The sequence below is a fragment of the Lynx canadensis genome, chromosome B3 (assembly GCF_007474595.2).
Source record: "Lynx canadensis isolate LIC74 chromosome B3, mLynCan4.pri.v2, whole genome shotgun sequence".
NCBI classification, from domain to species: Eukaryota; Metazoa; Chordata; class Mammalia; order Carnivora; family Felidae; genus Lynx; species Lynx canadensis.
This window is the reverse complement of record NC_044308.2, coordinates 141,667,640-141,695,056: the sequence shown is the minus strand read 5'-3', so window position 1 is coordinate 141,695,056 and position 27,417 is coordinate 141,667,640. Positions and strand designations below refer to the sequence as shown.

General features: G+C 51.1%; 1 protein-coding gene across 12 annotated transcripts in view; it reads right to left on the bottom strand.

Moving 5' to 3' along the window:
- WDR25 (WD repeat domain 25) overlaps positions 1–27,417 on the bottom strand; it is a 140,767-nt gene that overhangs the window by 111,741 nt on the left and 1,609 nt on the right. For 6 of the 12 annotated variants that reach the window (XM_030319970.2, XM_030319968.2, XM_030319959.2 and 3 more), the window contains exon 2: positions 23,794–24,640. In XM_030319970.2, coding sequence (XP_030175830.1) covers positions 23,794–24,600 — 807 coding nt within the window. In that variant the 5' untranslated portion in view covers positions 24,601–24,640. Of the gene's footprint in view, positions 1–23,793; positions 24,641–26,668; positions 27,036–27,090; positions 27,243–27,417 lie in introns of those variants that run through there. The other 6 variants (XM_030319960.2, XM_032593460.1, XM_032593459.1 and 3 more) reach the window with 5 other exon arrangements.

The following is a 27,417-nucleotide window of genomic DNA, read 5'->3' as shown; positions in this document are numbered from 1 at the left end:
CCAACCTCCGGCACCTAGATTCAATCTAGCGAAACTAGGCATTGGAGCCTGTTTGGGCCCTAACGTGCAAAACCGTGGTTCCTGCTCTCAAGAATTTTATGCTTCAGGGGCAAGCTGCCTCCAAAGCTTGCAGAAAGAAACAGCCAAGGCTCCCAGGGTGCATGTGATCTCAAGGGTTTCTCTGGCTTACGTGTACCAACCAGCCACCTGTAGCAGCTGTGCCGGGAATGCACCAGCTTCCAAAAGGACACCTGAAGAAGGCAGTGGAGGAGCCTACAGGCATCCCTCCGCCCCTGCCCACCACCGCCAGCCCCATCCAGAACCTAGACAGCCGCCACCAGCAGGCCAGCCGAGCCTACCCAAGCCAGACTGACTTTCCAATCCCATCTCACCTGAGGTGGGAAGATGGCTATAGGGCTTCGAATTAAAGGCTTTTGCTCGCTGCCTCCTGGACTACGAGAGGCATGTGGATCTGAGAGTAAACGGGGTTACTCATGTCAAAGGAGGACAATTACCCCAAAAATGTGAGCACTCCAGTAAGAATCTGAAAGCAACTTTTCTGGAACACAGGACACGATGTAAATTAAACGTCTCTGTGCCGCGTATATATCAGCACCTGATCTCTCAGAAACTCTCCGGTCACTGTCACAGTGTTAACTGTCTACTCAGCCTGGCATCCGACTTCTTCCCCCGGAAGGACTTCGGCAAACTTTGTGTTCCGTGCGGAACCCACTCTGTTCTGGAGCTGTTGCCGCTATCTGGCTGACTCTGCACGAGGGAGGAGCCAACACGTCAGTGTCCTCACGCTCGGCACCTCTGGTCCTGCTCAGCCGCCCTCTGCCCGAGAGCAGCTGGGAATCCCCACGAGGCAGAGAGAGGGGGATGAGGACGGCAGGGGGCCTCTACCGATTACTGCCAGCTCTAACTCATGTTTCGCATCTGTCCAGCTGCCCTGGGCCTGCCCTTCTTTCTCTGTCCCCACGTGTGTCATTCATTCAAGAATTCGTTCGTCCACTCACTCACGACACAAATGCCTATCCAGCACCACTCGGTGTAAAGCAGAGAGGACAGGAAGTTGCAGCCCTGACCTTAAAGAACGCAGCCCCGGGGACGGAGAGAACGTGGGGCGCGGGGCTGCACACATGTGGCAGGCGCCAGCTCTGGAGAGGCACGGGGACAGGAATTAATGAAGCTGGGGGCATGGATTCCAGGTCTACCACTCGGCAGCAGTGTGACCCTGGGCAAGCCACCCAGGAGGAACCTGGTGCCAGCCACCCTGCTGCCACACGGCCTTCCCCACTCACCTCCCAGCTCTTCACGCTAACTACAGACTCCATCAGCTTAAGTCTCAATTGCTTCAACTGAAAAATGCAGAGAAAATGCCTAAAAGTGACTTGTGGAAAGTGGAGCTGTCCACATACAGACCCCAGCACAGAGTGAATACTCGGTAGAGGGCAAACGCTTTCTTAGGACGTCTCTGAATTATCCCACATCCCGTCCCACACCCAGAACAGGAAACACGCCTGCCTTATGCTCCTCTCTCAAGTCCACACCAATAAGTCAATACTGGACAATCCAAGTGGCCAATCCAAACCCAATCACTCCAGATCTCAGTGATGGGACACACCTATCAAATGGAGAATGAGGGCTCCCTACTCCGCCCTCTGCTTTGAACTTGGATCCCCATGTTTTGATCGAGCTGGAGCCTCTGGACCTTGGGAGAATCCAAACATCTGATCCGCCCTCTCAGGGCAGCACGGGAGAGCGGAAAGAACTTGGGCTCTAGAAGCAAACAGTCCTGAAGTCCTGTCCCGGCTCTGCCGTCTGCTAGCGGATGCTCCTGGGCCCTGCAAGCCCCCTCGACTGCAGCGTGGGCATGCGACCAACATCTAGGGGGTTCCAGAGGATTCACCGTATACATGATGCCAGGCACTGATCTGGGCACAATGGTGGGATCTCAGCAAATGGGAGTTGTCATTGCTATCAGAATTCAATCCCAGGGAGCCGACCACCTTGAGTTCCCGGGATACCAGATAAAGTTCACACCAGCACAGCGCCCTTCTACTCAGCGCACTTCATCAGGCAAGCCAGAAGCCAGGCCAACAGGAATTAACTTAATGCTCCGTTTGGCAGTGCTTCCCTAGGTCCATCACCCATCCTCACTCCCTGGAAGCTGCCAGCCAAGCAAACTGGAATATTGATCACAGCAACCATCTCAATATCTCAGTGCAAGTCTGAGGGCCAAACACTTTATATGTGTTTCAATTACAAGAGTAGGCTTGCCATTCTAATTCTGCTCCATTCCAGCCAGCTTCACTGTGGGCAACAAAGGGGACCCTAAAAAGTTGAGTTAATCACTAATCTATTAATGGAATCACACCTCCACATTGATTTTACATTATCATTTCAGAATGATGCATATTCATTCTCCATCTTCAGTTCTAAGCGTGGGGGAGGAAGCGAGAGTTACCGTGCCGATGCCACGCTCCAGGAATCTCTCAGGGCTGCCGTCCTGCTGACTATGCATGACACCCCACTGCACCAAGAACCGGCGGGAAAAGGCTGAGGGCATTCCCTAGGCCCCCGACAGAGAACCGCAGCTCAATGTCAAGCCTTCCCCGGCTCCTTCCACAAGTCCCACCGATCCCAATAATTCCTAAGGCTTTTGCTTCCAATTTGCCCCCTCAGTATTTGGCCATACACGCTTTGGTAGGAAAGGCGGCCAGATCATTCTAATTCAAACGAGCAGGTTTGTTTGCTGCACGGGGGCTGAGTGTCCCCTAAGAAATCGAGATCAGTGAGGAGCAGATCCTCCAGAACCAGGGCAGGGGACCTGGTGGCAGATGGGATAGAGGGGAGGGAGAGCCATTTTTCAGACACATTTTTCCTCTGTACATCTTTTTGTCTCCTTTTAATCTTGCACCAAAATTTGTGTACTTCTATTCTTTAAAAGAAGTTTTCAGATGAAATAAGGAAAATGGCTTCTTCCCCCTTGAGGAAACTTACAATCAAACAGGAGGGACCAGATTGGATCTACAAAGAAAATTTTAATTCACCCCAACAGCCATTCATTGGGCACTTTTTGCATGGAAGCCCTGAGCTGCTCAAGACAGGTTCACACATGTAGTCAATTCCTGCACGTGTGTCAGCTGTCAATTCCTCAGACAGGAAAGGACCTCACAACATAAGGGTATCCTCCCAGTAGGTCTCCCCAAATGCTGGCCGCCCAAGTTTCATCCCCCTGGCATTTTACTTCATCCCAAGGCTCTGCTCCATGGTGATCACAGGTCTTAGTAACTTCTCTGCCTGCTTAATGATGTCCTCCGGAGGTCATGTGGAGAGAAAACCGATTCAAAATCCTGAAAACTCATTCAGCAACTCTGCAGGAAGACTTGGGAGGGACACCTGTAATCCTCTCCCTCATTTAGCTAAAGGCAGTTTGGAGGTCGCAAAACCGCTCGGCATAAAAGGGCCTTGGAGATCACAGTAGAACCTCTGTGTTTTCCAAATGAGACACCAAAGCCAGGGCTGACCTCACTTGCTCAGGGTCTCAGCTGGTGAAAGGCAGATACACACGTGGACTCCTGGCCTCTGACAGCCGGCTCATTGCTCTCTCCATCCCCTGTGGCCCACCTGTCTTGTCCCTGTCCACAGTAATAACCCCGCAAAGAAATGAGTCACTCACTTGCCCACATCACGCCTGTGAAGTCAGAGGGTTATTTTTTTAGAAAAAAGTAATAACAAAGGAAAGGGGAAAAAAAATATCTTAAATAAAGGTTGTCTTTCCTGACATGATGGATGGAAAGCTTTCGGGCGTGCGACGGAATGGAGTGTGATTATACCGAGGTAATAATGGCTATCACATGTCAGGAGAGCAGATGTCACTACTTTTTGACAGAGGGCACTTGGGAAGAAGTTACAAATGGAAAGCTTTCCCTCTACTTTCTGAGGGGGTAGAATAAGAATTCCACCTGAATTGCCAAGATCTGTTCCAGGCAGCGTCTGTGCAGTAGAGAGAGGGGCAGACAGTACCCCCCCGCCCCCCCGCCCGATGCCATCACAGGCAGTCATGAGAAGAGCAGTCAAAATTGGGTTTTAAAAGCCTCACACAATTGAGCACAAGTGCTGTCCAGCACTTAACTACTCCTTCACCGCCGCCTACCAATGCCAGTCATACCCCAGGAAGATGCACCAAGGAGCATGAGGGGCGCCCCTCCCAGGAGTGCGTACTAAGATGAGAGCCCAGAACTCCAGGGGGAAAGGGTGGGCACCGGCATCCAGAGAAGAGGGCAGAGAGCCACCAGGAGTGTGAGTTAGGGGTGACTCACCATGCCCCTGCTTCTTAAAATCTCTAGTACTTTTCAGTTCCTCTCCATGGACAGTTTTTCTTTTAGGATCCAACCAAGAAAAAATTAAAACCAACACAGACGTTTTTTAAAAGGACCACAAGAACTTGCCAGTACAAAGCTATGGGGAGAAAGAAGTGATTGATTCTGGAGCAGGGGGGCACCCAGAGGAGACAGAACTGGAGGCAGCCCAGATGGACAAGGATTTGCATCATGGAGAAATGGGGACGTGGGGACGTGGGCTCAGGGTCACTTCTGCCAGAGCTGTGGAAGGGACAGGGAAGCCGAAGACAATGGGGGGGAAGGGAGGGGTCCCGCCCCCAGGACACGGAGAACTCGTGTGTGCCGGCCTGGTCTGAGACTCCTGAAGCCACCAGAGGTGATAAGCAAGGAAATGCTTTATTAGGTGGCACCAGGGGGGCGATCCAGGAGGGACTGAGGCCACCAAGGAGGCCCGGCAGAGGCAGCTCCGTGCAGCAGAGGCCTCGGCCGGCCGCCGGGGGGACCGGGGAGAGGCCCCGCCTGCTCCAGCAAGCCGCCGACGCGCCCCGGAGGCCCAGAGGAAATATTACTGCGAGACAAAAACTGAATTATGAAATCCGCAAGCAATAATTAGTTTAAATTACTACTTCTACTTGAATAATTAAACACGCTTATTTTCACTCGCTGATGTTTTATTCATTACCATACATCTTTCCTGAAAGTTGTTTTTAACGTGAATATTCTTTTATTTGCAAAGATCCCACAGAGATTTACTATGCTAATTTCAAACCTTTCTTCTAAAATAAAAACAACAATAACAAAAACACTCCAGATTATCATCCATTAGTGACTGCTGTGTGGGGTCCATTATCAACTTAAGTCACAGCAACTGACTGGAAACATTGTGGGTAGTGGTGAAGTTATTCACACACCAAAGCTTCCTTCCTTTAAAATTCACTACTGAACGGGCGATACTTAAATAAGCCCGAAATGAGTATGAAAATAAAAAGACCCAAGTGCAGAAAGACCATTTAGGCACAGACAGAACGAGCCTTTGCTTTTTATCACACCCTCTATTAATGAAAATGTTTTTGCATTTCCACAAATAACGGTTGGATTTTATAAGTCTTATTTTCACACCCTGGAGCCAGGATACCCATAAGCACAGTAATAAAGGCTTAAGGTTTTTATTAAGCAAAGTTACCTTTGGGAATAAGTACTAACTTAAACATAATCCACGAACTAACTCTTCCCCGCTGGGCTATTAGCTGGTGTTGGCTGAATGGCAAGATTCCAAATCCGAGCTAATGCCAACAAGCCGAACCTAAGTCAAACCCTGAACAAACAGAAAGGAACAGGGCTGCTGCCGCCATAAACCGGCTCCACGAGGGTCCAGAAGCCAAGAGCCCTCCAAGGGGCCCAGAAAGCCTACTTCACATGCGGGCACGCAGTTGTGCCGAAGAACCGGACTCACTGATCACTCTGACAAACGTCAGGGAGTGTCAGCTACTCTGGTAAAGCACAGGCTGCCCGACACACACACACACACACACACACACACACAGCCCTGTGGCTCCAGGACGGACCCCTCCCTGGGCTGGGACCCGCAAGTCCTCCCCGAACATTTGTTGAGTGAAACTCAGTATCTGAAGATTTTCTAAGGCCCCGATTCTATTTGCTCTGTCCCCCAACATCCCTGAAAAGCAATCAGTCATCCATCCCTAGAACTGAGCAAATGTGTAGACCCACCTCCCACCTGAAACTTTAGTTACTCGCGGAACCCACGGCACCAGCACCTTCCGCTGTGCAGTGCTCTCCCTCTGCTAATATAAGAAAAGTCAGCTGAATATTTTTCATAGTGGTTGCAACCGGTCCTCTGGAGCAACAGGAAAATGGATTACTCAAATTTTGAAGTTTCCAAATCAAAAATGACCATCTACTGGACAGAATTATGAGCTGGGGCACCAGTCTGGCCTTTGGAAAACGAAGGGACTCCAGAGGCCACAGGCTAGGGCTTAGCTGATTCTAGAACTCAACAGTATCTGCGTCACCATCGCTAGAAGCATCCAGAAAGCAGAGCAGAGCTACTGCTGGGCTTGTTTCCGTGGCAACAGCTTCACTGGCCTGTCTCGGGGAAACGAAAGGAGGAAGGGCATGGAAGCTGCACAAGGTGGGGGGGGGGGGGGGGAAAGGGGGAGGGAAAGGGGGAAGAGGGGGGGGTGGGGAGGGGCGCAGTGGAAGGCCAGAGAAGGCAGGATAGAAAAGGTAAAGAAAGGAGGAGAGAGGGAGAGGCAGGGAGGAGTGCGACACAAGGAGGGGACCAAAGGAAAGTAGGGACTTCTGTCTGAGGCTGTGCGTCTACCTGCACTCAAAGAATGTTCTCATTTCCTTCACTAAATGTCACATGTCACTCCCAGTCAGTGCCTTAACACACACTAAGGTCACTCACTAAGTCCTCACTAAGGTCAACACGAGCCCACAGGTCTGGCTGGCTTCAATCTGGAAGGAAAACAGGAAGAAAACGAGCAGGCATGGAGATCTGTGATCACGAGAGCACCACTGGCCCGTGGGAAGGGAGCACAGTGAGCCTCACTGAGGTGAAAAGCCTCTGCGGGCCTTGCTCAGGATTCAGCGGGGCAGAGATTCAGTCGGCTCCCTGCCCCTGCCCCTCACCCCGACCCAAAACCATTAACAACAAAAGTCACAAGAGCCCTAAACGCAAAGTTAGACCCTGGGTTGGATCCTGAAAGAGAAAAGGGACATTAGTGGGGAAACTGGTGAAATCTGAAAAACTCTACAGTTGACAGTTACACTGACACTGATTTCTTAGTTTTGACAAACGTACCAGGGTTATGTAAGATGGAGGGGAAGGGGAGTGACAAATATACAGAAACTCTCTGAATTTTACAACCCTTCTGTACGCCTACAATTATTTTCCAAAGTTTTAAAAGGAAAATAACAAGGGCTGCCTAACAGCAAGACTCCTGTTTTTCTAACGATGACTTATTTCTTTCTCATAGAAAACCAATGCCCTCGACAGGGCTTAACTATCCTAAAGAAGTGCGATGCTACATTCAAAGCGTGTTAGCAGCGTCCCTTCCGTGTGAAGTGAAGCCACAAGGAGACGAGCCTCCACGCATCACGGAGCATCACGGAGCAAGGGCCCTGCGCACCTGTGCAAAAACAGATACGACCCCGTCACACTCCACACTCCCGATTTCCCACCTCCCAAGTCTCCTCCAGTCTTGCTCCCTTGTTTTACGTGTCCAACCCAGCACCTCACCTAACCGCCTTGCAGTCAGCTGCCGGCAGCACATTCCTCCACACCCTCCAGCCTTCACCTAGTCTGTTCCCTCTACCCAAAATGCTCTTCCATTTCCTTGCTACTGAACTATTTCTACCCATCCCCCGAGACTCCCTGTGACTCTCGCTGGCGCTGCCCCTCGCTGGGGCTGTCCTTTGCGCCCCGTAGCATTTCATCCTCCACTCCCACCAGAGCAGGTATGATGCTACAGTGTATTTGTCTACCTGCTCCTTCTTCCCAGAGTCCCAGAGTCTTTCAAGGAAGGGTGAGACACCCTACTCATCTCTGTACCCCACCCCATCCCCAGCACCCAACTCTTGCATCAGATGCCGAATGAATGAAATACTATGGGGCAAGAATGCAGGCAGTTCTTTTCAGAGAGAAAATACTGATAACAACCTTGCATCTTGTGTTAAAAGGCCAAAAGGTTCTATCTGTAAGAAGTGAAGGAAGCCAGTCCTTTCAAGAGCAGATTTTGTTACAGAACGACAGGTCCATTTCCACAGACATAAGCGCTGTGCAAGTATCCTCTTCCGACCGGGAGGCTGAAAAGCTTTTCCAAGGTTTTGGTCTCCTTGACAACAGCAGTGCCAGAGACAAGTAGGGAAATAATTAAAAAGTACGTTCCCTTCGCCTCGAACTTCGCAAGTGTTTTTAAGCAATAACGAACAGTCCGCGCTCAGTGTGGACGGCGTCAGTATGGACCGAGCCGAGGGCAATGCAGGGACATGCCATCCTGTCCCCCCATCCAGCGCCCCTCCTCCGAACGTGGAAGCCCAAGTGAAGGAGCCAAGCCCTCCACCCAGGACGACATTCACCGCAGGAACCACAGCCCATACAGGGCAGATTCACAACTGCACCTTCCAAGTGCCGGGTCCCACAGGTCAAACACTGCCGCGTGTAATCCTTACAAGGGCTCTTTGAACTCTCTGAGCTGGGTAAGTATTACTGTCGCCGTTTGGCAGGAGAAAAACTGAACTGCAGAAAAGCGGCCAGGCAGTGTGGTCCAGGGGCCCACAGCCCTGGCTGCACCTCACTGCCCCCCAGGCTGGCTTCTAAAGAAATGCACTCCCCCTACCCCACCCCGGCCTCCCCTCTGACCCTCAGAGCTCATCCCGGGATCTGAAGGCCTGAAGGAAGCTGCCTTCCTCTGAGCACCGTCCAGCTGGCCCATGTCCCCACACAGAGCCACTCGTGCCGGCTTCATTCCCTTCACCCCTGCCCCAGAGCTGCGAGAACGTGCAGGGCGAGATGGGAGGCGCCAGCCCTGAAACGTGGTCAGCTCTGATCTTGACTGATGTGTCTCCTTCTCTTTTCAGGGTGGCTTTCCATGGTCTGTTTTGTTTTAACAGCTTTACTGTATTCGCATCTTTTATTGTAAGCCTCCTCAAATCCTTTCTGGATTTATGATTTATAAATAAACAATAAATAAACACATGAGCTGCAAGGAGCGACCAAGCCCATTACCTGGGAGTATAAACGCACGCAGTTCAGCAGACTGGGAGTAATCACCACTTTGATTTAGCTCCCGGCTACAGTCCTCAAAGCCCCCCTCCAAAGCCTGCCACCCCCCCCACCACCACCACCCAGGGATGCTTCCCGCAAGGGAAGGGCCACGGCACGCAGGCAAGACCAGCCCCGAGACTGCCCGTAGCCTGAGGTTCACGGAGGCCCACAGGAGTATGGTAGACTGAGTAGGGGTTATTCATTCACGCACAAGTGTTTTTAAGCACCTACTATGTGTTCAGCTCTCCTCCAGGACCTCGAGATACAACAATCAGGAGAACAACGTCCCTGCATCGTGGAACTTATATTGGAGTTCTTCCCATTTTGTAGGTGAACTAATTAAGACTCCAAAAGATTAACGACCTTGCCCACATTCACATGACTACCTTCCGGAACTCCCAAGCAGGAAGCTGACACAGAACCGCCCCAGAACACAGAGGCAGAAAAGAGTGAGTTCAAACACCAGCTCTGTGTTCAGGAGCTACATGTCCCTCAATGTCCCTCTCTGGGACTCAGTTTTTCTCGTCTGTAAACCGGGCACGAGGAGGCCACGGCCACTGCTGCTGTCAGCTTACATGATGAAGGGCTCGCTACGTGCCTGGTACCCTCCAAAGAGTTCCCCACGATTTTCCTTGTTTAAACCTCAGACAAGTGAGGTGGATGCTATCATTACCCCCACTTACTGATGCGGAAACAAAGGTCCCAAGACTTCTGTAACTTACACAGAGCCACAGTCAGAAGGAAGGGGCCGGGGCTCAGGCCCACAGGGGGACTGTCCTGTGCCCCCGCTGTGAGTAAATGAGGCACAAAGCCCTGGTGTGGCCCCCGACCGTGCAGGCCTACAGCCCACAACAGGACCAGCCTGGCTCCCTTCAGTGGACACCAACACTGCCCAGACCTGCCGGCACGGGACCCTCCCTGCAGCATGGCCGTCATGCAGCACAGGGCTAGCCTCCCCACCCAGCTGGCTACTCAACTCCTCACCTTCCGAGACCCAGCTCAACCTTCCCCTTCCCCTTGTGCCCTGACCCCAACAGACCCACCCTACTCCCCACTGCGTGCCCAGACCCATCACAGATGGCCCCTGGAGGGCCTGTCACATTTTTACGCCCTGGTCTGTTTCCACGCCTGGCCCCCGTTAGCTTTCTTGCCAGCAAGGGTATGGCCGGTGCCCTCTGAGCCCAGAGCCTGTACACAGCCCAGCATTTCATCAATGACTGGACCAACGGACGACCAAATGAAGACAGAAGCAGAGATACCAAGTCTCCTGGCACAGACTCCAAGGGCCATCCCTCTCACAAACTCTGTGGCACCTGATCTCTGGGGCCCTCACCGCTCGCTCACACACACACACACACACACACACACACACACACACACACGGCCTAACACAAGGCCCGAGGGATTCGCTGGCCACACAGCAGTCCAAGTCTACCGTCCCAGCCACCAGGAGCCAACATCACACTGCGGAGCCGCAAAACAGGAAGCCACATCTCGAAGAGCCCAAGTTCCTTGACGGGCCTGCTGACGTCCAGGGCGTGCACCAGATCACTTGTTCAACGAATCAAGGTTACCGGAGGCACACTGCATTGCAAGCCTCCCGTGCTTAAGAACTTGGCCTAGGAGGCAATTATAGAATAAACCCTGGCTTGAAGTTCTTGATAACACCCTCCATCTGTAAGGGCTTTTATAGTCTACACGGTGGCTTCACACGTCTAACCTCGTCTGATCCCTTCAGCCCTGTGAGGTAATTATTTCAGAGATGAGAAGGTGGAAAGCCCAGAGAGCTCAGGGAGGCGATGTGCCTACCTCATCCGAGTGCCCACGGCGCACCGAGCGGGGCACTGGGTCAGGCTCCAGCCCCCGAATTCCGGGCCGGGCTCGGGGCTCTGTCCGGGGCAGCAAACAGCCGCCAGGGCGCACATCATCCCAGGAGGGCCCTTAGAGTCCCTGACCCCTGCTTGCATCTACTTCCCGGCCCACGGGCAACGTGGGCTCCCACCTGCGCTGAACCCTTCCATCCTCACCCCTTCCCAAGGAATCCGCTCCCCAGGGGGACCAGTCCTGAGTTCTGGAAAGTTCTTCCTCACACGACGCCAACCTCTTCCCCCGCAGTTTCCACCATTAGTCCTGCTTTTGCGCTAGGAGCGAACCAGAGTACAACCCATTCCTCTTCCTACCGCAACCCCGCCGGCACCTGAGGACAGCCACCGTGCTCCCCCGCCTGTCCCTGTCACCAGGCTGACGGCATCATGGCAAGACTCCAAGGAGCCAGGACATTTCAAACACACTTGAATGAGAGCAAAGAACATGGAAAGAGACCAGGACGAAAACAAACAACTTTTCTAACCAAAGGTTACAATGAAAATGTGTTTTAATTTGTGTTTCTGTACCTTTCAAAATAACACTTCAACTAGTTCAGAAAGAGACCACTTGTGTTTATAAAAGCTCTTCAGTTTTCCCCGCAGTTGTCGGGCTGTGTAAACACACTGTGAGCAGGGAGAGAAATTGCTCCTTGTGATACTGTTAATGCTGGCTTGTATGCGAATTAGAATTCTAAACTCAGCAGGTTAAAAATGTTCTGAAAGCAATTTTGGTGTTAGTCTAAATAATTATAGATCACATTCACTTAGAGAAGGGCCTTTGCCCCTTCGGGGCTCCAAGGGAAAATTCTAGGCATGATAGTTAAGCAGAATAGTTGGTTATTACGCAGGCTTTGCAGTGGCAGTGCAAATTGGCATAATCCTTTTGGAAAGCAATCTGACGGGAGACGTATCTGGACCCATGAAAACGTACGAGCCTTTGACCCAGCAGTCCTACTTCTGGGAATGAATCCGAAAGAAATAATCCAACAGAAAAGGATTTCATGCATGAAGATAACCACTTCACCATTATCTATAATAGCAAAAATTAGAAACCACCTAAGTGTCCAAGGACGGCTAAGTAAATTACAGTTAATCAACTCGATAGAGCATCATGGAACCAGCACAAATTGACGGCCCTGCAAAGACACCGAGGCGGCTGGTGGCGCTGCGGCGGGAGAGGCTGGGAGAGAATGTGATGTGGGAAAAGCAGGCTGCAAAAGTGTGTGCGCGCTCTGTGAAAAACACAAGGCCGTACGGACCAGAAATTGGTGGGAGCATGTTAAAAGGATAATCACAATTGAGGTGTACGTTGGAATCGGGAGACTCGCTGCCGTCGTTTTGGAATGCTATCAAATCACCTTCACGGAGGGGAGAAGGGAGGGCAGAGGGAAGGGGCGGGGAGGCAAGGGAGGCTAGGGGCCTCCTGGATCATGTCTTGGTCACACCGTTTGCAAATCTAACCAAGCAGGAGGAGGCAGTGACGCACATCCCCCAGAGCCGCGGCGTGACACCGTTATTAGCAATACGTACAGCTACCTAAAATGAAATTACAGACGCAGATAAAACCGTGCTATTCAAGGCGTCTGCTTGGACCGTTTTACACTCTCTAAAGTTAGCGGGGACTCCAAAAAGCTGCTGTTTATGAGGGTTTTTTCCATCTGTATTTAGCATATTTGAAATCAAAACTGAGAACACTTAAAAATATTAACTTATGTAAACGTGACGCTAGGAAGCCCATTACATGTCAACATAAATAACATGTTTTATGAAAGATAATTATATTTTCCAAGACAAAAAACAAAATTCAGTGAGAAGGCACTCTTGACGTTTCTGCAATCTCCTTAATGGCTGGCTTAATACAAGACAGCTGGGCTCGCAGAGCCGCTTCCGTATTTAATCTATTGTAACAGCACACGTCCCATAGCCTCTGGAAAACTCCATGTACGCTCATGAGAGGGCGAGAGTGGAAATGGCAAACAACTTCTAGGTGCTATTATGAAAACAATTTTCACCCCCCTGGACCCCATGAAAGGACCCCGAAGACCCCCGAGGGGCTCACAGGCCACACTGGAAACCACCGCAATGAGTCATGGCATTAAAACCCGGCTGCTGCAGTACGTGGGGGGAAAGAAGGGTTTAAAATTACACGGATAGTTGGAACTCAACCACGTTGCCTTTTATTTTCAAAGACTGGATGGAAATACACCAAAAGTCTACAGTCGTTGCCTCTGGGTGCGGAGATAATGGACAATTTTTTCCTTTATACCTTCCTGTTTTTTCCATAGCATACATGTATTTCTTTCATGGTCAAAAACAACATTTCATTTTTGAGGAAAGGTTGGGGCGGCCGTGGTGCACCCGTGCCCTGCGGAATAAGCTGGATGGGAAGAAGGTCGTTTTAAATCATTAGTAGCCAGCATCAGTGTGGGGGAGCGTCACAAAGCAGGGCTGCTTCTTAATATACCAATCGATCCCTGGCACTGAGCACACATTCATCACGGCGGGCACTGCCTGCCCCGGACCCACAGAAAGCCTGGAAGAGATGACGAGAATTGAAACTGGCTCAAGCTAATCACTGCTAGATGAAGGTCAAATATAGGTGACTATTTATCAGATCTCGAGATGATGGGGGAAGACATGCCACGCTCTAAAGCCACAGGACAATTACAAAGGGAAAGGTCCGTGGACTTGACCACAAAAAAAAGTCAGGTTTTCTCTGTAAATAATGATAATAATAATAATGAAACACCAAAACTCAAAATCAAACAACACACCGTAGGGGGTATGGATATGATGACAGGTCAATACTGTTCTAGGTTAACTGACAGATAAGAGAAATACTACGACTGCAGGAGACTGATGGACAAGACCCAGGGCCACAGACACTTATTTAGCATTAACTAGGTGCCGGCTCGCTTCTGAAGGAGCTGCACGTAAATGGATTCATTTGGTTCTCACACAAGACACCACCCGATTAGTGAACGTTTAAAAAAGTTAGTAATTCTACCGCTGTCAAGGGGAAGAAGACACAGTCACATTTACACATAAATGATGGCGTGTGTCACAAACGGAAGGCCATGTAGCCACTAAAAAGAACAAAGTAGATCCGTGCACTCGGAGGAAAAGGTGTGCGCGAGACAGGAGTGGAAAAGGCAGCCGGAAGCCACCACAGACAGCAGGACATCTGCACAGCACGCACAAAGACCCCAGCCCTCTTCCCGCTCAGGTGCTGGAAAGGGGGTAGCCGGGGCGTGAAGAGTCACGTCTGGGATACTGACCAGGCTACTCAAAACACCTAGAGGGGTTCCCACGTGGGGGTCCTGTCCTAAGCACCAGCCGGCTCATCACCCTGCAGCAACCTCCCTGTGGACAGACCCCATCCACGTGAGTGTGCGTGTGCGTGTGCGTGCACACACACACGCATACACACCGAGCCTCTGGTCAGATCAGTGTTTCCGGGCCTCCTTCCTGAACAGGAATGAGCGGCAGAATGTCCCGCACATGAAACACAGACACCAAAACAAAAGAGAAAAGGAGGTGACAAGGGGCAGAAACATTTTCGAAAACACAGCAAAACTTTCAAAGAACTCCAAGAGCTAAGAAAAGACCTTGTAAATATGCAATAAAAAAAAAATGACATCTTCTTTAAAAAAAGGAACATTCAGAAAACGAGAAACAGCTCTTGGAATGTAAAAATATGATAGATCAGAATAGAACACTTTCCTGAATATAAGTTATACTTCAGTAAAAAAACAGTTTAAGTATATGACAGCAGAAATACAAAAAGGAAAAAAAAAAAGGATTGAAAGAGAAGGTGGAGGAAATTTCCCAGAAAAACAAAACAGAAAAAGGCAGAGAGATCAAAAACTAGAAAGAAAAGAAAGCTAGTAGAAGCTCTATACATCCAGGGACACCCAGACCACCCAAATAATCAGAGTCCCCAGGCTGAAGCCCTTGACAGGCAGCCCAGGGGTACTGCCGTCTCTCTGTGGCCCAAGTTCCATGGGGGGGGGGGGGGGGGGTCCCTGATGCCTCACCCCGAGTGAGGGAAGACGGGCCTGAAAGCAGCACCAGGAGCCCCGGCTAGGGCCACTTTGTTGCCAGGTGCCTACGGCCATCTGGTCCTCCTGCTTTTCAGCCTGGGTCACAGCACGTGGGGAGGGACTTGTGGCATGTTCTCTTTGATATTGTCCTGTCGAGAAACCTGAGGAAGCCTGCTGGAGAGAGGCTGTGTGAAGGCAGGCTTCCGGGGTCCTGGGCTGACACCACTGGCATCCCTCACATGTACTTCTGACCATACCCCGGTGCCCTCGCCCCTGCACCCCACCCCACTGCCCCCATTCGGGGGTCTCCGTCTGGAAGAGATGCCTGAGCAGAGACAGCAGAAGCTGCGAGGAAAGGCTGGGAGGCTGGACTGACTTACCCACCCCTCCTTTTAAGGGGTAAAAATACTAGCAGTTTGCAGGGGGGGAATAACCGTCACGTAATTTTTAAATGCTGCTTACAAAAACAAAGTACCTACAGTATAATTAAAACCAGCCGATGCTCATGGGAAAAAAATACTGAAAGGAAAAGCTGCTTACAAAACATTCACAGTTGTTATGCTTGAGTGGAGGACCTACAATTACATTTTTCATTTTTACTTTTTTTGGATTTTTTCCCCAAACCTGACTACTTTTACGATAAAACTAAGTTCAATCTAAAATAACTTTTTTTTTTTTTAAATCAAGAGGACAAAGCCATCACTGGGCACTAGATGGGTGCCTTTAAGAATCTTCTGTGTCCAGGTTTTAAAAGCAGCAAGAAATAATTTACTAGACTGTCTCAATTCCTAACCGGGCCAATTTTGCAATCTGCATTTTTCAATTACATTAAAAGCATTTTCCCAAATTGCTCTATTCTTCCCTTAATGACACCGGATGAGACTGGATGAGGCTGGTTCCCTGAGGACAGAGTCTGCACCTTCACACAGCACTGTTTTCTCCCTGTCAGCATCTGGCAGGCACACGGCCCTGCCCCGGGTACAGCGAACTGTCAAAGTTCAACGGAATGAAGTTTTCAAAGAGCAGACGACACAGTTTGGGTTCTGCCACAGTCTCCTTTGCTTATTCCTCCTGCCACCCAGGGTTTTTTTCTGCAAGGAGAAAGCTTGCAAGGTCCTTCTGGCACGCAAACGGAAAGTGGGAAATGTCTCATGTGTTGGCCTCGGAAACGTTGCAGCTTTCATATGGGGGAGAGGAGTGTCAAAAAAAAAAAAAAACAACAACAACCTTCACTTCCCACGAAGAGAAGGTTCCAGCTCAGGATCTCACAGCAATTCCCAGAGGCTCGGCAGCCCCGCTGTCGGCCAGCCTGAGGCCCTCACTCCCACCCCTGGGACGACTGAGATGATCATGAACTTTCCCCGGACCGAAAATACACAAAAGGTGGGAAGGGAGAGGAGCAAACGGTGTCCAGAGAGAGAAGCATCGGAACACTTCCTACACGAGGCTCCAAGTCCACATGACCACCTGACCTCACTGTGTGCCCCGGGACCAGTGTGTTCCCCTCTCTGGGCCCCTGTCAAACGAAGACGGACCCAGATGAGCTCTGCACACATACACACGCGCACGCACACGCACCACCCATTCTCTCCTCGCCTTCGCCTAATTACCCTCAGTGCACTGTTAATCATTCACTCCCCAAATACCAAACGCCCACCACCACAGCCCAACCCTCCTCCCCAGCTGTGCGGCTCTCATTTCCAATAGATTTGCCTCGTGCTTGGAATAAATTGCCAATCATCTGCATAATGCCCCACGACTCCTCACTCTGCACATCAAATCATTTCTCCACCTCATTTTGTAAAATCCATCAAGAATAATTCTTTCAAAACTGAAATAAACCTTCACTCTGGCACTTGAATCCATAAATTCCTTGTCTTTGAGTCTGAGATGTATTACTTTCTACAAAGCACATCTAAGATACCCTAATATAATCAGATCCGCTAACAATGATAAATCAACGGGATCCTGTAATACATAAAAATGCAAATCCAAACCACTGTGGAAATCATCTCTTCTCCTTATGTCCCTTAACAGAACCACAAGACTTTCAAGCTGGGACAGAGCCTGGGCACCACGTGGACAAGGGGCTATGCCTTCCCATCCTTTATTCTCAGAGGCAAAAGACTCAGAGTGTACTTGCTCTGACAGCTTCCCATGTTGTTTCTACACTTTGCCAGCTGTGTGACCACGGACAAATCCCTTAACCTCTCTGGGCCTCAGCTTCCTTGTCTGGAAAGTGGGAGTAAGACCAGCCCTTGCTTCATAGGCCTGTGCGAAGAGGAGCTGGAGAGTTGGGAACCGTTCCTAGCAGATGACGAGAACTCAGGGATGGTGAGCTCTCTCCAGCCCCTCAATGGCACTCACTGCCGGAGGCCACGGAGCTGGCGAGCAGCACAGTGAGACCCCAACCTGAGCCTTCAGCCTCCAGAACAAAATCCTTTCCTTCACACGCACATGGGAAGGGGGCCCGAGACCCATCTGAGCCTGGTGCCGACCTCGGTGGGTGCCTCCTCCTTGCCCCCAGACTCACTCCTGGGCCTCTTCAGGTGTGAAACCACTCCTCCCAGTGCTGCTGGACGCCCAGACACAACACGCTCTGAGAGCGGGCAGACTGCTGCCCGATTCACTTTCTTCGATCACATTTTGAACGTGATCAGTTCAGAGACACGGAGCCAGCCCTCCGGTATATGCTTTCCAAATGTGCAGTTCAAGAAAAGGGAGTAGGTACAGGGCACCTGGGTGGTTTAGTCGGTTAAACATCTGACTTCGACTCAGGTCATGATGTCACGGTTCGCGGGTTCGAGCCCCACGTCGGCCTCTGTGCTGACAGCTGGGAGCCTGGAGCCTGCTTCAGATTCTGCGTCTCCCTCTACTCTCTGCCCCTCCCCTGCTAAATCTCTGTGTCTCTCTGACTCAAAAAAAAATAAAACATTTAAAAAAAATTTTTTTTTAAAGAAAAGGGAGGAGGTAAACAGCTTGGTACAAAGAAACCCAAAAACTTTTTGACTTTTAAAAGTATCTGTCTCAGGAATACTGACATTGAAACACTTGGAAAAACATGTATCTATAGACAGACCATTAAAAGATTCACAAACGCAAGAGTTACATTAAGTTGGAGGATTCTGAGTGACTCATCTTTTTTCTTTTTTCTTTTTCTTTTTTCCCTAATTGATCAATAAAGGACCAGAGGAGTCAGGAAACTGTTTCTTCAGACCCTCCCATATGCCAGGCACCGAGCTGTATCTCCTCATCTCTTCTACATAGCAACAACCCTAACCAGCAGCCATTCTACCCATTTACCAGTGAGAAAATGGGGGAATCAGAGAGGCAAGGTGATTTTTCCCAAAGTCACCCAGCTACCAAGCACCAGATAGGGAACAGGAACCCAGGAGTCTCTTGTAACAATAGTGCCCAAGGTTTGCCCATCTATTCAGGCTCCGCTCACCACACGCAAAGCCCTTATTAATTAGCGCAAGCCTGGGTATAAATCAAAGCCCATCTTAACTACATTAAGGCAGCAGAAAAGACGACACCTGTGTATAGCCGTGTTCACGGCAGTATTGACCATTTCAAAAACTAAAGCAAGTCACGATGGGAAACAACGCAGATATGACAAAGCCAAGTCTGGGATCAGAGACAGTCCTGAAAAGACGTTTGGGGAAAGTTTTGAATAAGGCAGGACAATGCCCCTTACAAACAGCACAAAGGATGGTGGTGGGCGGGGGCAGAATCAAACCGGCACATAGTGTGCAGTGAGCCCAGCTCTGTAAACCCACGGGAACGTGGGGGTCCAGACCAGGAGAGGCCCCCAATGCCAATGAGGCGCCAGCTCGGGGTTAGGATCAGCCACGGTTGCCGTGTTTGCCTTCGCTCCTCGTGTTCTCTGCACCTTCAAAGTTTTTCACAATAAGCTTTCATTACGTTTGTGATCCGAAATGGAAAGGTTTAAGTATCATAGGGAAGCCTGTTATCGAAAGAATTCCTAAAGCAAACCATTTTGTAAAACAAACGAACACCTAATTCATACATTTTACTTAAAATCCTTCTGTGCTTCAGAACTCCAGGATTTCGATGCATGGACGGTGGTCCCTGGAAGCAGGAAACATGTCATGGGCCTTTGAGAATTCATCCGGTGCCTAGCAGAGGGCTCCGCGTACGGGGCCGACAGTGGGGGCTGCCTGTGTTCGGCTGCAGCAGGCCATGTCTGTACTTCTTCCAAGGGCTTCAAAGTCTCAATTCTACCTTTACGTGAGGTGGGTGTTCAAACGCGTCGAGCCAAATGAGGACACGGGGAAATGAAAAGAGTATATAAAAGGGTATCCGTGCTGGGATTACAACTGTGAGAAACAGATGCGTGCTACATACAAGGGCAGGAAGGGATCATCAGGAAAGAAAACAGAGCATCAGTGCGGAGTTATGAGTCATTGTTTTATTGTACTTAATTTCTCCAGCTGTAAATTTTTCAAAACCAATATAAGCATATTTTACAGCTCACAGAACATTTAGAACATATTAAAATAAGTATCTTTCCACTGTAATGTACCCAATTGAAATTTATGAATTCCAAAGCTACATTTTAAGGAGACGAAGGAACTGTGGCACTCCACGCTCTTTAGATTAATCAGATGGATTGTGTTGTTTTTCTCTTGGTCAGAAAAGAAGTCATATTTCAGTAAATGTTACCTTGAATCAAGGATTCTTTCACATTCTAGAAGCTTGAGTGAGCTTATATTAAGGCTTACTGTGCCCCCTAGTGGCGAATAAAATCTATGCACTTCAGAGAAAATCCTTCCCCAAAGGCTGGAAATAAAATCCAAGAAAAATGTTTTCAGTCTTCACTGATCACTTAACGTGTACAAAACTTTGTGCCAGGTGCTAAAGATAATATATAAATGGGTCTGGCACGGTTCCCACGTTCAAGAAGCTTAAAATCTACGAGGTGTAGCAGATCTGGTTCATGGCTACGTAGGCAGAAAGAGACGCCACGACGTGGTAAGGAAGGGACAAGACTCCCGGCGGGGGGGGGGGGGGGGGGGAGCAAACTCGGCAGCACGCGGCAAGTGCCTACTATGATGTGCCAGGCGCCGCCCCACAGAGCTCACGTCCAGAGTTCATCTTTTCTTCACAAAAAGCCAGCGAGGCACACAGAATTATCTTGTCTCCACTTTGCATTACGTTGGCTGAGGTTCGGAAAAGTAACTTGCCCAAGATCACGGAGCCAGTCAGCGGCAGAAGGATTCAAACCGAAGTGCTGTGACCCCGGCCCCCAAGCTCTTCCCTCCTTCCTGATGCAGGGGGGCTCAAGAAGGCACTCTGGCAGACATGAACCGAAAGACGAAAGGCACCCTAGGAAGGGAGCACAGAGCTGGGGCGTACCCTGTCACAGCACCTCTTCTAACCCTTTCCCCACTGCACCTCCCGTCCGCTCTCCACCCGGGACCGGGCCGTAAGAAGCCAGGACTCCCCCCTGCACCCACAGCCCCGTTCCCACTCGACACTCGGCATCCACACCCCCTCCACCCCGTGGGCCCCCAAGGTCGACCGCGCCACGCAGCCCCGACACTAGGGGTGGGGAGAACACCATCCTGCCTGGGGCTGCACACCAGCTCCACGCGACAGACGACTCCCCTCTCGGGTTCCAGCCCTGCCTGCACCTGGTCCCCAGTCGGTTTTCCCGTGCCGGCTCCTCCAGCCCCTGCCACACATTCGTCACGCTAACAAGTTGCTCAAAATCAGTTTGCCAAATAACTCTGTCACTGAACACTGTCAAATGTCTTAAAGCAGAGAGGATCCTGGCCTGCCCATTTGCATGTACGGCTTTTAAAAGCCCTGCTTTTTCAAGACCCACACGAAGAAGAGGGGAAGAAGAGACACCGACTCCAGCAGCCATGACGGCAACCGCACTGGCCCCGCCAAGGGCAGTTCCACAGCAAACGGCCCGGACCCAGGTCTCAGTGAATCACCCCAAGCAAGGCTTTTCTACCGCAGTCCCTGGGCCCGGGCGCCTGAGCAGCTTCCCAAGCTGGGCCAACTGCGCCCCCTTCTGGTCACGAGGTGTCACAGCTGGTTGGCTGACGCGGCGTCCCCCACGGGGGGGGGGGGGGGGCGGGGGGGACGGGACAGAACATCCCCAGTGCACAGAACCTGGCACACTCATCTAGTCCACAAACACTCACTACACGACAGAACAAACAAAACAGCCCAAATCAATGGTTTCACTCAGACGCGCTCCATTTAAAAACTAGAATGGGGATGCCTCCGCTTAGAAAACCTCAACTTGGGCAAAAGTGATCCAAGCGGGGCCCACGGGGCCCCTCGCTGATGCCACATACAGACCGGTCCCCACAGGACTCCAAGCCCACCCCTCCCATCAGCAGAAACGACCCCTCGGGTGGGCGGGCAGGTGGCAGGTATCCTCTGGACCTGCTGCCCTAAATCCCTCCACCCGTCTCTGCCCACGGCAACCTCCTGATGAGCCGCCTCCTCCTCCAGCCCGTGCTGCCAAACATCTGCCAGACCGCCCCCTCCCCCCAAGGTCCTAGAAGGGGGCTGCCCGTGCCCCTCAGGTGGCCCACCCGTAGCCACACTCCCTCCACAAACTGCACCATGCGCCTGGCATTAGACAGGGGGCTGCAGACACATGTGCCTGGGCACGTGTCCCATCTCAGAAGTGTAGGTCTCATAGACTCGTGTGATCGGGGGGGAAACAGACTCTGAGAGGTTAAGTGTGTTGCCCAAGGTCACAAAGCTGACCCTGAGCCCAGACCACTGTGACTCCAGCCAGACACGGCCTGGCACCACACAGGCCCACACGAGCCCGCCAGAAACCCCCCAGATGTGCTTCGGACGAAAGAGACAAGTCTGCACTTGGCCCCCCGCGGGCGCAGCCTCTCAAGAAGGAGCGCTGAGAAGCCCCAGCAGCATGGGATTGAACCAAGCCTGTTACAGGGCACACTGGGGACACCGCAAGCCTCCTGAGCCCCCACCCCCACAGGAAAAGCACCAAAGACCCGAGTGTAAAGTCCCTGGGCTTCAGACCGAAGGCAGAGCGCGGCACTGTCCCCGAACGACTCTGTTAGCCCCGCCAGAAGAGAACACAGATAAGTGGGCTCATGACCCAAACTGGTCACTCAAAAATGACAACGATACCCATCGATTTAGCTTATTTCAAAGCCTCACTGTCCTTAGGTTTCCTTTCTTCATTTCAGAAAACGCCTCCTAGGAGAAAAGCTCAAAACGTAATTTGCAAGCACAGTGTCCTGGGCAGGATAGTTCCAGAACAGTAAGAAAATAGAGGGAGGAAGCTGACACTCACCGAGCACCTGGAGGGGTACCTAGCTCTGCGACAGGGTTTTGTAAGTGTTTCGCTCACCTGGTCACATGACACAGGTATGACTGTGCCCTTTACAGAGGAGACACCAGACCGGAAGTGGGGCCAGCCGACCAGCCGACCAGGTGCTCTGTAGCAAGACTGGATCTGAAGCCATGTTCCCTCAACTCCAAAGCCATTTTCTTTCCAGGAAGCATTCGTTCAGCTCGCACTTATGTGGCACCTATTGCACACAGGTGACTTCCTAGGTGCTGCTGAGAGCGAGGGGGAGGGGCTGGAGACAGGTCAGAGGTGCGACGCACCCGCCGCACGACATACCTGAGTACGTGGGGTCTGCTCGCTGGAAGTCTACGTGATGTCAGGAGCTTTTAAGATAAGTAACAACGAGGGTCACCCGGGGGCTCAGTCGGCTGAGTGTCCGACTTCAGCTCAGGTCATGATCTCGTGGTTCCCGAGATCGAGCCCCGTGTCAAGCTCTGTGCTGACAGCTTGGAGCCTGGAGTCTGCTTCGGATTCTGTGTCTCCCCCTCTCTCTCTGCCCCTCCCCCGCTCGTGCTCTGTCTCTCTCTCTCTCTCTCAAGAATAAATAAACGTTAAAATAAATACAATACAATACAATACAATACAATACAATACAATACAATACAATAGGTAACAACGAGGAAAAAGAGTTTCTGTGGAACCGGAGGTCCTCCACGGCATCTGCAACCATCCCCTGGTCCGGCCCCTGCCCGCTTCCCTAACCTCAGGACCCTCACCCCCACCAGGCCCCTCAAGACTTCCATGCTTACAGCCAAAGACATCCTTCTGCCGCATCTCACTCCCTTCACCACATGAACCTTCCCCTCCTTCTGGAAGCCTTCACCAAGCCCCCCAAGACCGGGCTGCTGTCCCTCCCGGCGGGTTCACAAAGCACTCGCATCCCACTGACAGTTTGGTCCTTACACTCCAGAGCCGAGGGCTGGGAGAGCCTCTCCCCTCGTCCACGGCCTCTACCACGAGGCCAGGGACCAGCACGGCACCTGGCACGGAGCTGGCGAGGCTCAACACTCAGCGTGGTTCACAGGAGCCCGGGACTCGTCCTGGGCCTGCTTTCCGAAACTCTGACGGCCTCCCTCAGCGACCTCACCCACCCAGGGCTCCAGCGTGCCTGCGCGTCCTCAGTGTCCCCACAAGGGACAAGGACTAGTACCCTCTGGTGCCCTCGGCGAGGCGGCATCGGGGAAGAGCAGACAAAACGAACCTGCAATCCAAGGTGGGCCACCGAGAACACACTTTCAAACACGACGGAGAGAGTTATACAAATTTCCCCACAGAAACGTGCAGCACCCCTACCTCACTGTCGTGAAGAACAAAATACCCCGGCAGCTTACTCCCAAGAGCCCCTGAAGAAGGGGGATCACTCAAGTCTTACCTTGAAGGTTTTATCCATGGAAGCTGAGAGAAGCATGTGACTCTTGGCGAAGACTGGACACCACTGAATGCTGTTGACGGGGCCCCTGTGGCTTCTCAGGTGGAAAAGCACTTTCCTGGGAATCGTGGTTTCTCGATACGGACTGTCCAAGTATGGCTCAATAAACTCGGACACTCTGGGGGCCACACAGAGAGGGGCCGGGGCACGCCCCACAGAGGGACCCTGTGCCTCCATATCTTTACTCTCGCCTGTTTCTGTGCTTAATGCCTGCGACTGTCTTAATCTTTTGGGGGTGTAGGGCACGACACAGTCCTCACACCTTTTCCTCTGAAGAGAATTGCCATTTTTACCTGGGGTTTCAGATTTGGTTTGGGCACAGGACGATGGCTTGGGGGAGTCGTAAGTTCCCCAGGAGAGTTTCACCTGCTTAAAGCGGGCAGCTGCCAGGGGCACATGGCCAGCTGGAACGTGGCTGGTCCACAGGGAAGGTCGAGGAGGCTTGCCTGTGGGGAAGGTGGCTTCAGGCTCTGTTCTGGGCCACTGTAGCCTCTGGCTGGGGCAAGATCCTGGGTCACTTCTCCAGAGCCTAACCAGGGGGAGACGATGGCCAGCTGGGTCTTCATGAGAACCGTGCTTTGTGGGCAGTGCTGCCCCTTCTGTCACACCTGGGGCCTCTGATGCAAAATCCTGCCCACAAGGTTTGACCACATCAGAGGTGTCCTTCACCTGGCCGGCAGCATTAAAACTTTCCGCAGGTTCAGTCTCAGCCTCTGACTCTGAGTCATCATAAGCCACCAATGAGGCCATTGAAGACACAGTTTCTTGCTATCGTTGGAGGACAAACTACCTAAGACCAAAAAAGTCAAATGTCAGAAAATACGCATGGAAGAATATTTACCACCACACGTAATTAAAAGAAAACATGCCACCTAGCAAACCCATGATTGGAAAACTCTAGGAAGAAACACATTAAAAAATGAGGGCTTTTTTGGGGCACCAGGGTGGCTCAGTCGGTTAAGTATCCGACTGGGGTTCAGGTCATGATCTCACGGTTCGTGAGTTCGAGCCTCACGTCGGGCTGTGTGCTGACAGCTTGGAGCCTAGAGCCTGCTTCGGATTCTGTGTCTCCCTCTCTCTCTCTGCCCCTCCCCTGCTCACGCCCCCACCTCTCAAAATAAACATTAAAAAAAATAAATCAAAAAACATTTTTTTAAATGAGGGCTTTTCTACATACCAGGCATAACTAGAAGATATATATTTTTTTTTCAAATGAAGACTGGAATATCTGGGAATGACTTTAGCAAAAAATTAGCAATATCTATAGGAAGAAAACTAAAACTTGATTGAAAGACATAAAAGAGGACGCGACTAAATGGAGATAGGCTGCCTGGACAGAAAGTTCCAGGACTTTAAGATGTCTTTCATAAGATCACTTTGGGCCTTTGAGGGTAGGTCTGAAAATACTGAAATGGGAAGAGGTCCAGAACCCACCAAGTGGGAAAAGCATGTCACCCGTACCTTCCTCCACCCCTTGTGCTCCAGTCCCTCCTTTACCCTCGCCCCCTACTGCCTAGATATCCTGTCTCAACAACAAGCCAGCTGGGGAGACAGACCCACAACACAAGACTAGGGTGTTCAAGCAACCAATCCCCCCCAGTTTTGAAGGTGTGGTCTGAATCCCCCAATTTCACTCCAAACACACACTGACACAGCAGTGAATCTCCCCTTTCTAAAAGATCCTTCCTGGGACACCTGGGTGGCTCAGTCAGTTAAGCACCTCGCTTGAGCTCAGTCATGATCTCGCAGTTCGTGAGTCTGAGCCCCACATCAGGCTCTGAGCTGACAGTGCAGAGCCTGCTTGTGACTCCGTCTCCCTCTCCCTCTGCCCTTCCCCGACTTAAGCGTGCACGCTCTCTAAATAAACAAATAAAGTTTTTAAAAATTCTTTAAAAGATTCTTCCTGAAATTCTGAGCCATCATACACAGTAAATTTCTGCCACCTAGTTTCTAGAAAGAAGTACTTCAGTCTGGAGTCCCATTCAATGTTTTTTTTTATATATATATTAAGTATAATTTATTGTCCAATTGGTTTCCATACAACACCCAGTGCTCATCCCAACAGGTGCCCTCCTCAATGTCCATCACCCACTTTCCCCTCTCCCTCAACCCCCATCAACCCTCAGTTTGTTCTCAGTATTTAAGAGTCTCTTATGGTTTGCCTCCTTCCCTCTCTGTAACTTTTTCCCCCCTTCCCCTCCCCCATGGTCTTCTGTTAAGTTTCTCAGGATCCACATATGAGTGAAAACATAGGGTATCTGTCTTTCTCTGCCCCATTCAGTGCTTTTAAGACGAAGCACAGTCAGGAGGAAGACAGGGATGCCCAGCACATCCAGGACAGCAGATGGCGCAGTGGAGCAGCGCTAAAACTTGGCAACCCACCAACTTCCAAGAACGCCCCACCCTGCCCTACCTTACGTACCACACTGAACACCTACTCCCACACATGGGGTCAGGTCAGCGCCAGAGATTCCCTCTGGGTCCTCTGTTAAGCCACTCCAGACAGCCTACCACCAGCTCTTTCCCTGGGCGGTGGGTACCAAAGGGTACCCATCACCTGAAGGGTCCCACTGCCTAACACGTTACGTCTTCATTCAACAAATGTCTGTAGTCTACCTCCTCCAAAACTTGCACCCCCACCTGCAGCCCAATCTAGGCAGGTAAAATAAAACTTCTATAACTGGCCAGCGTATCTCAAGCAGAACTAATGTAAAGGACTAATTATAAACTAACAGACTGTGCTCTGCAAACAACTTGGCATTTCTGCTCTCTACATACTTGGCCTGGTCCTGAGGCCCATCCTGATGAGACCTCTCACCTGTCTCGGCTCCTGTGCACAGCACCACACACCACAGCATGCCATTCCTTCCTGTCACAGGGAACCCACCAGGTTCCCACCAGCAGGGAGTCTGTGCCCAGCCGTGAGATGGAATCCCGCCCACCTAGTTTTCTGCAGCGGTCAACTTAAAGACAAGAGAGGCCGATGGCTGGAATTTCAAAAGAGGTCTACGGCAAAAGATCAGAGAGTAGTGGGGCTGGGGCCCATTAGCCCACTTCCTAACAAGGCAAGGCAGCAAGGACTGAATGAATGCAGAAGGGTGGATGATAAGGCTCCCAACACTACCTGCTTCGTGGACGCGTCGTTCATTTATTCGATACTGATGGAGCATGGGCTACTCACCAAGCCCCACCCCAAGCACACCGTAGCAAGCGACACAGTGAAGGATGCCCCGTGCTCACCATGCTCACATGCCGGCGGGAGAGACAGACCATAATCAGGTGAAATACAGGGTGTGACGTAGTACGAAATCCTAAGGAGAAAAGTAAAACAGGACAGTACAGGTGGCGGTGAGCTTGGGGCTGCAGTTTCCTCTAGGGTGGCCGAGGCAGACCTAAGACAAACGGTGACATCCGAGCGATTAATGCTCTGGAGGAGGTGAGGGAACAGAGGTGGTGAGAAGCACTGGAGAATGAAACAGCAAAACTAATCAAATGGGGCAAGAGAGAAGGAGGCAAGGGTGATTCAAGAAAAACATGCAAAAGTGGAAAAGAATGGGAAACATCAGG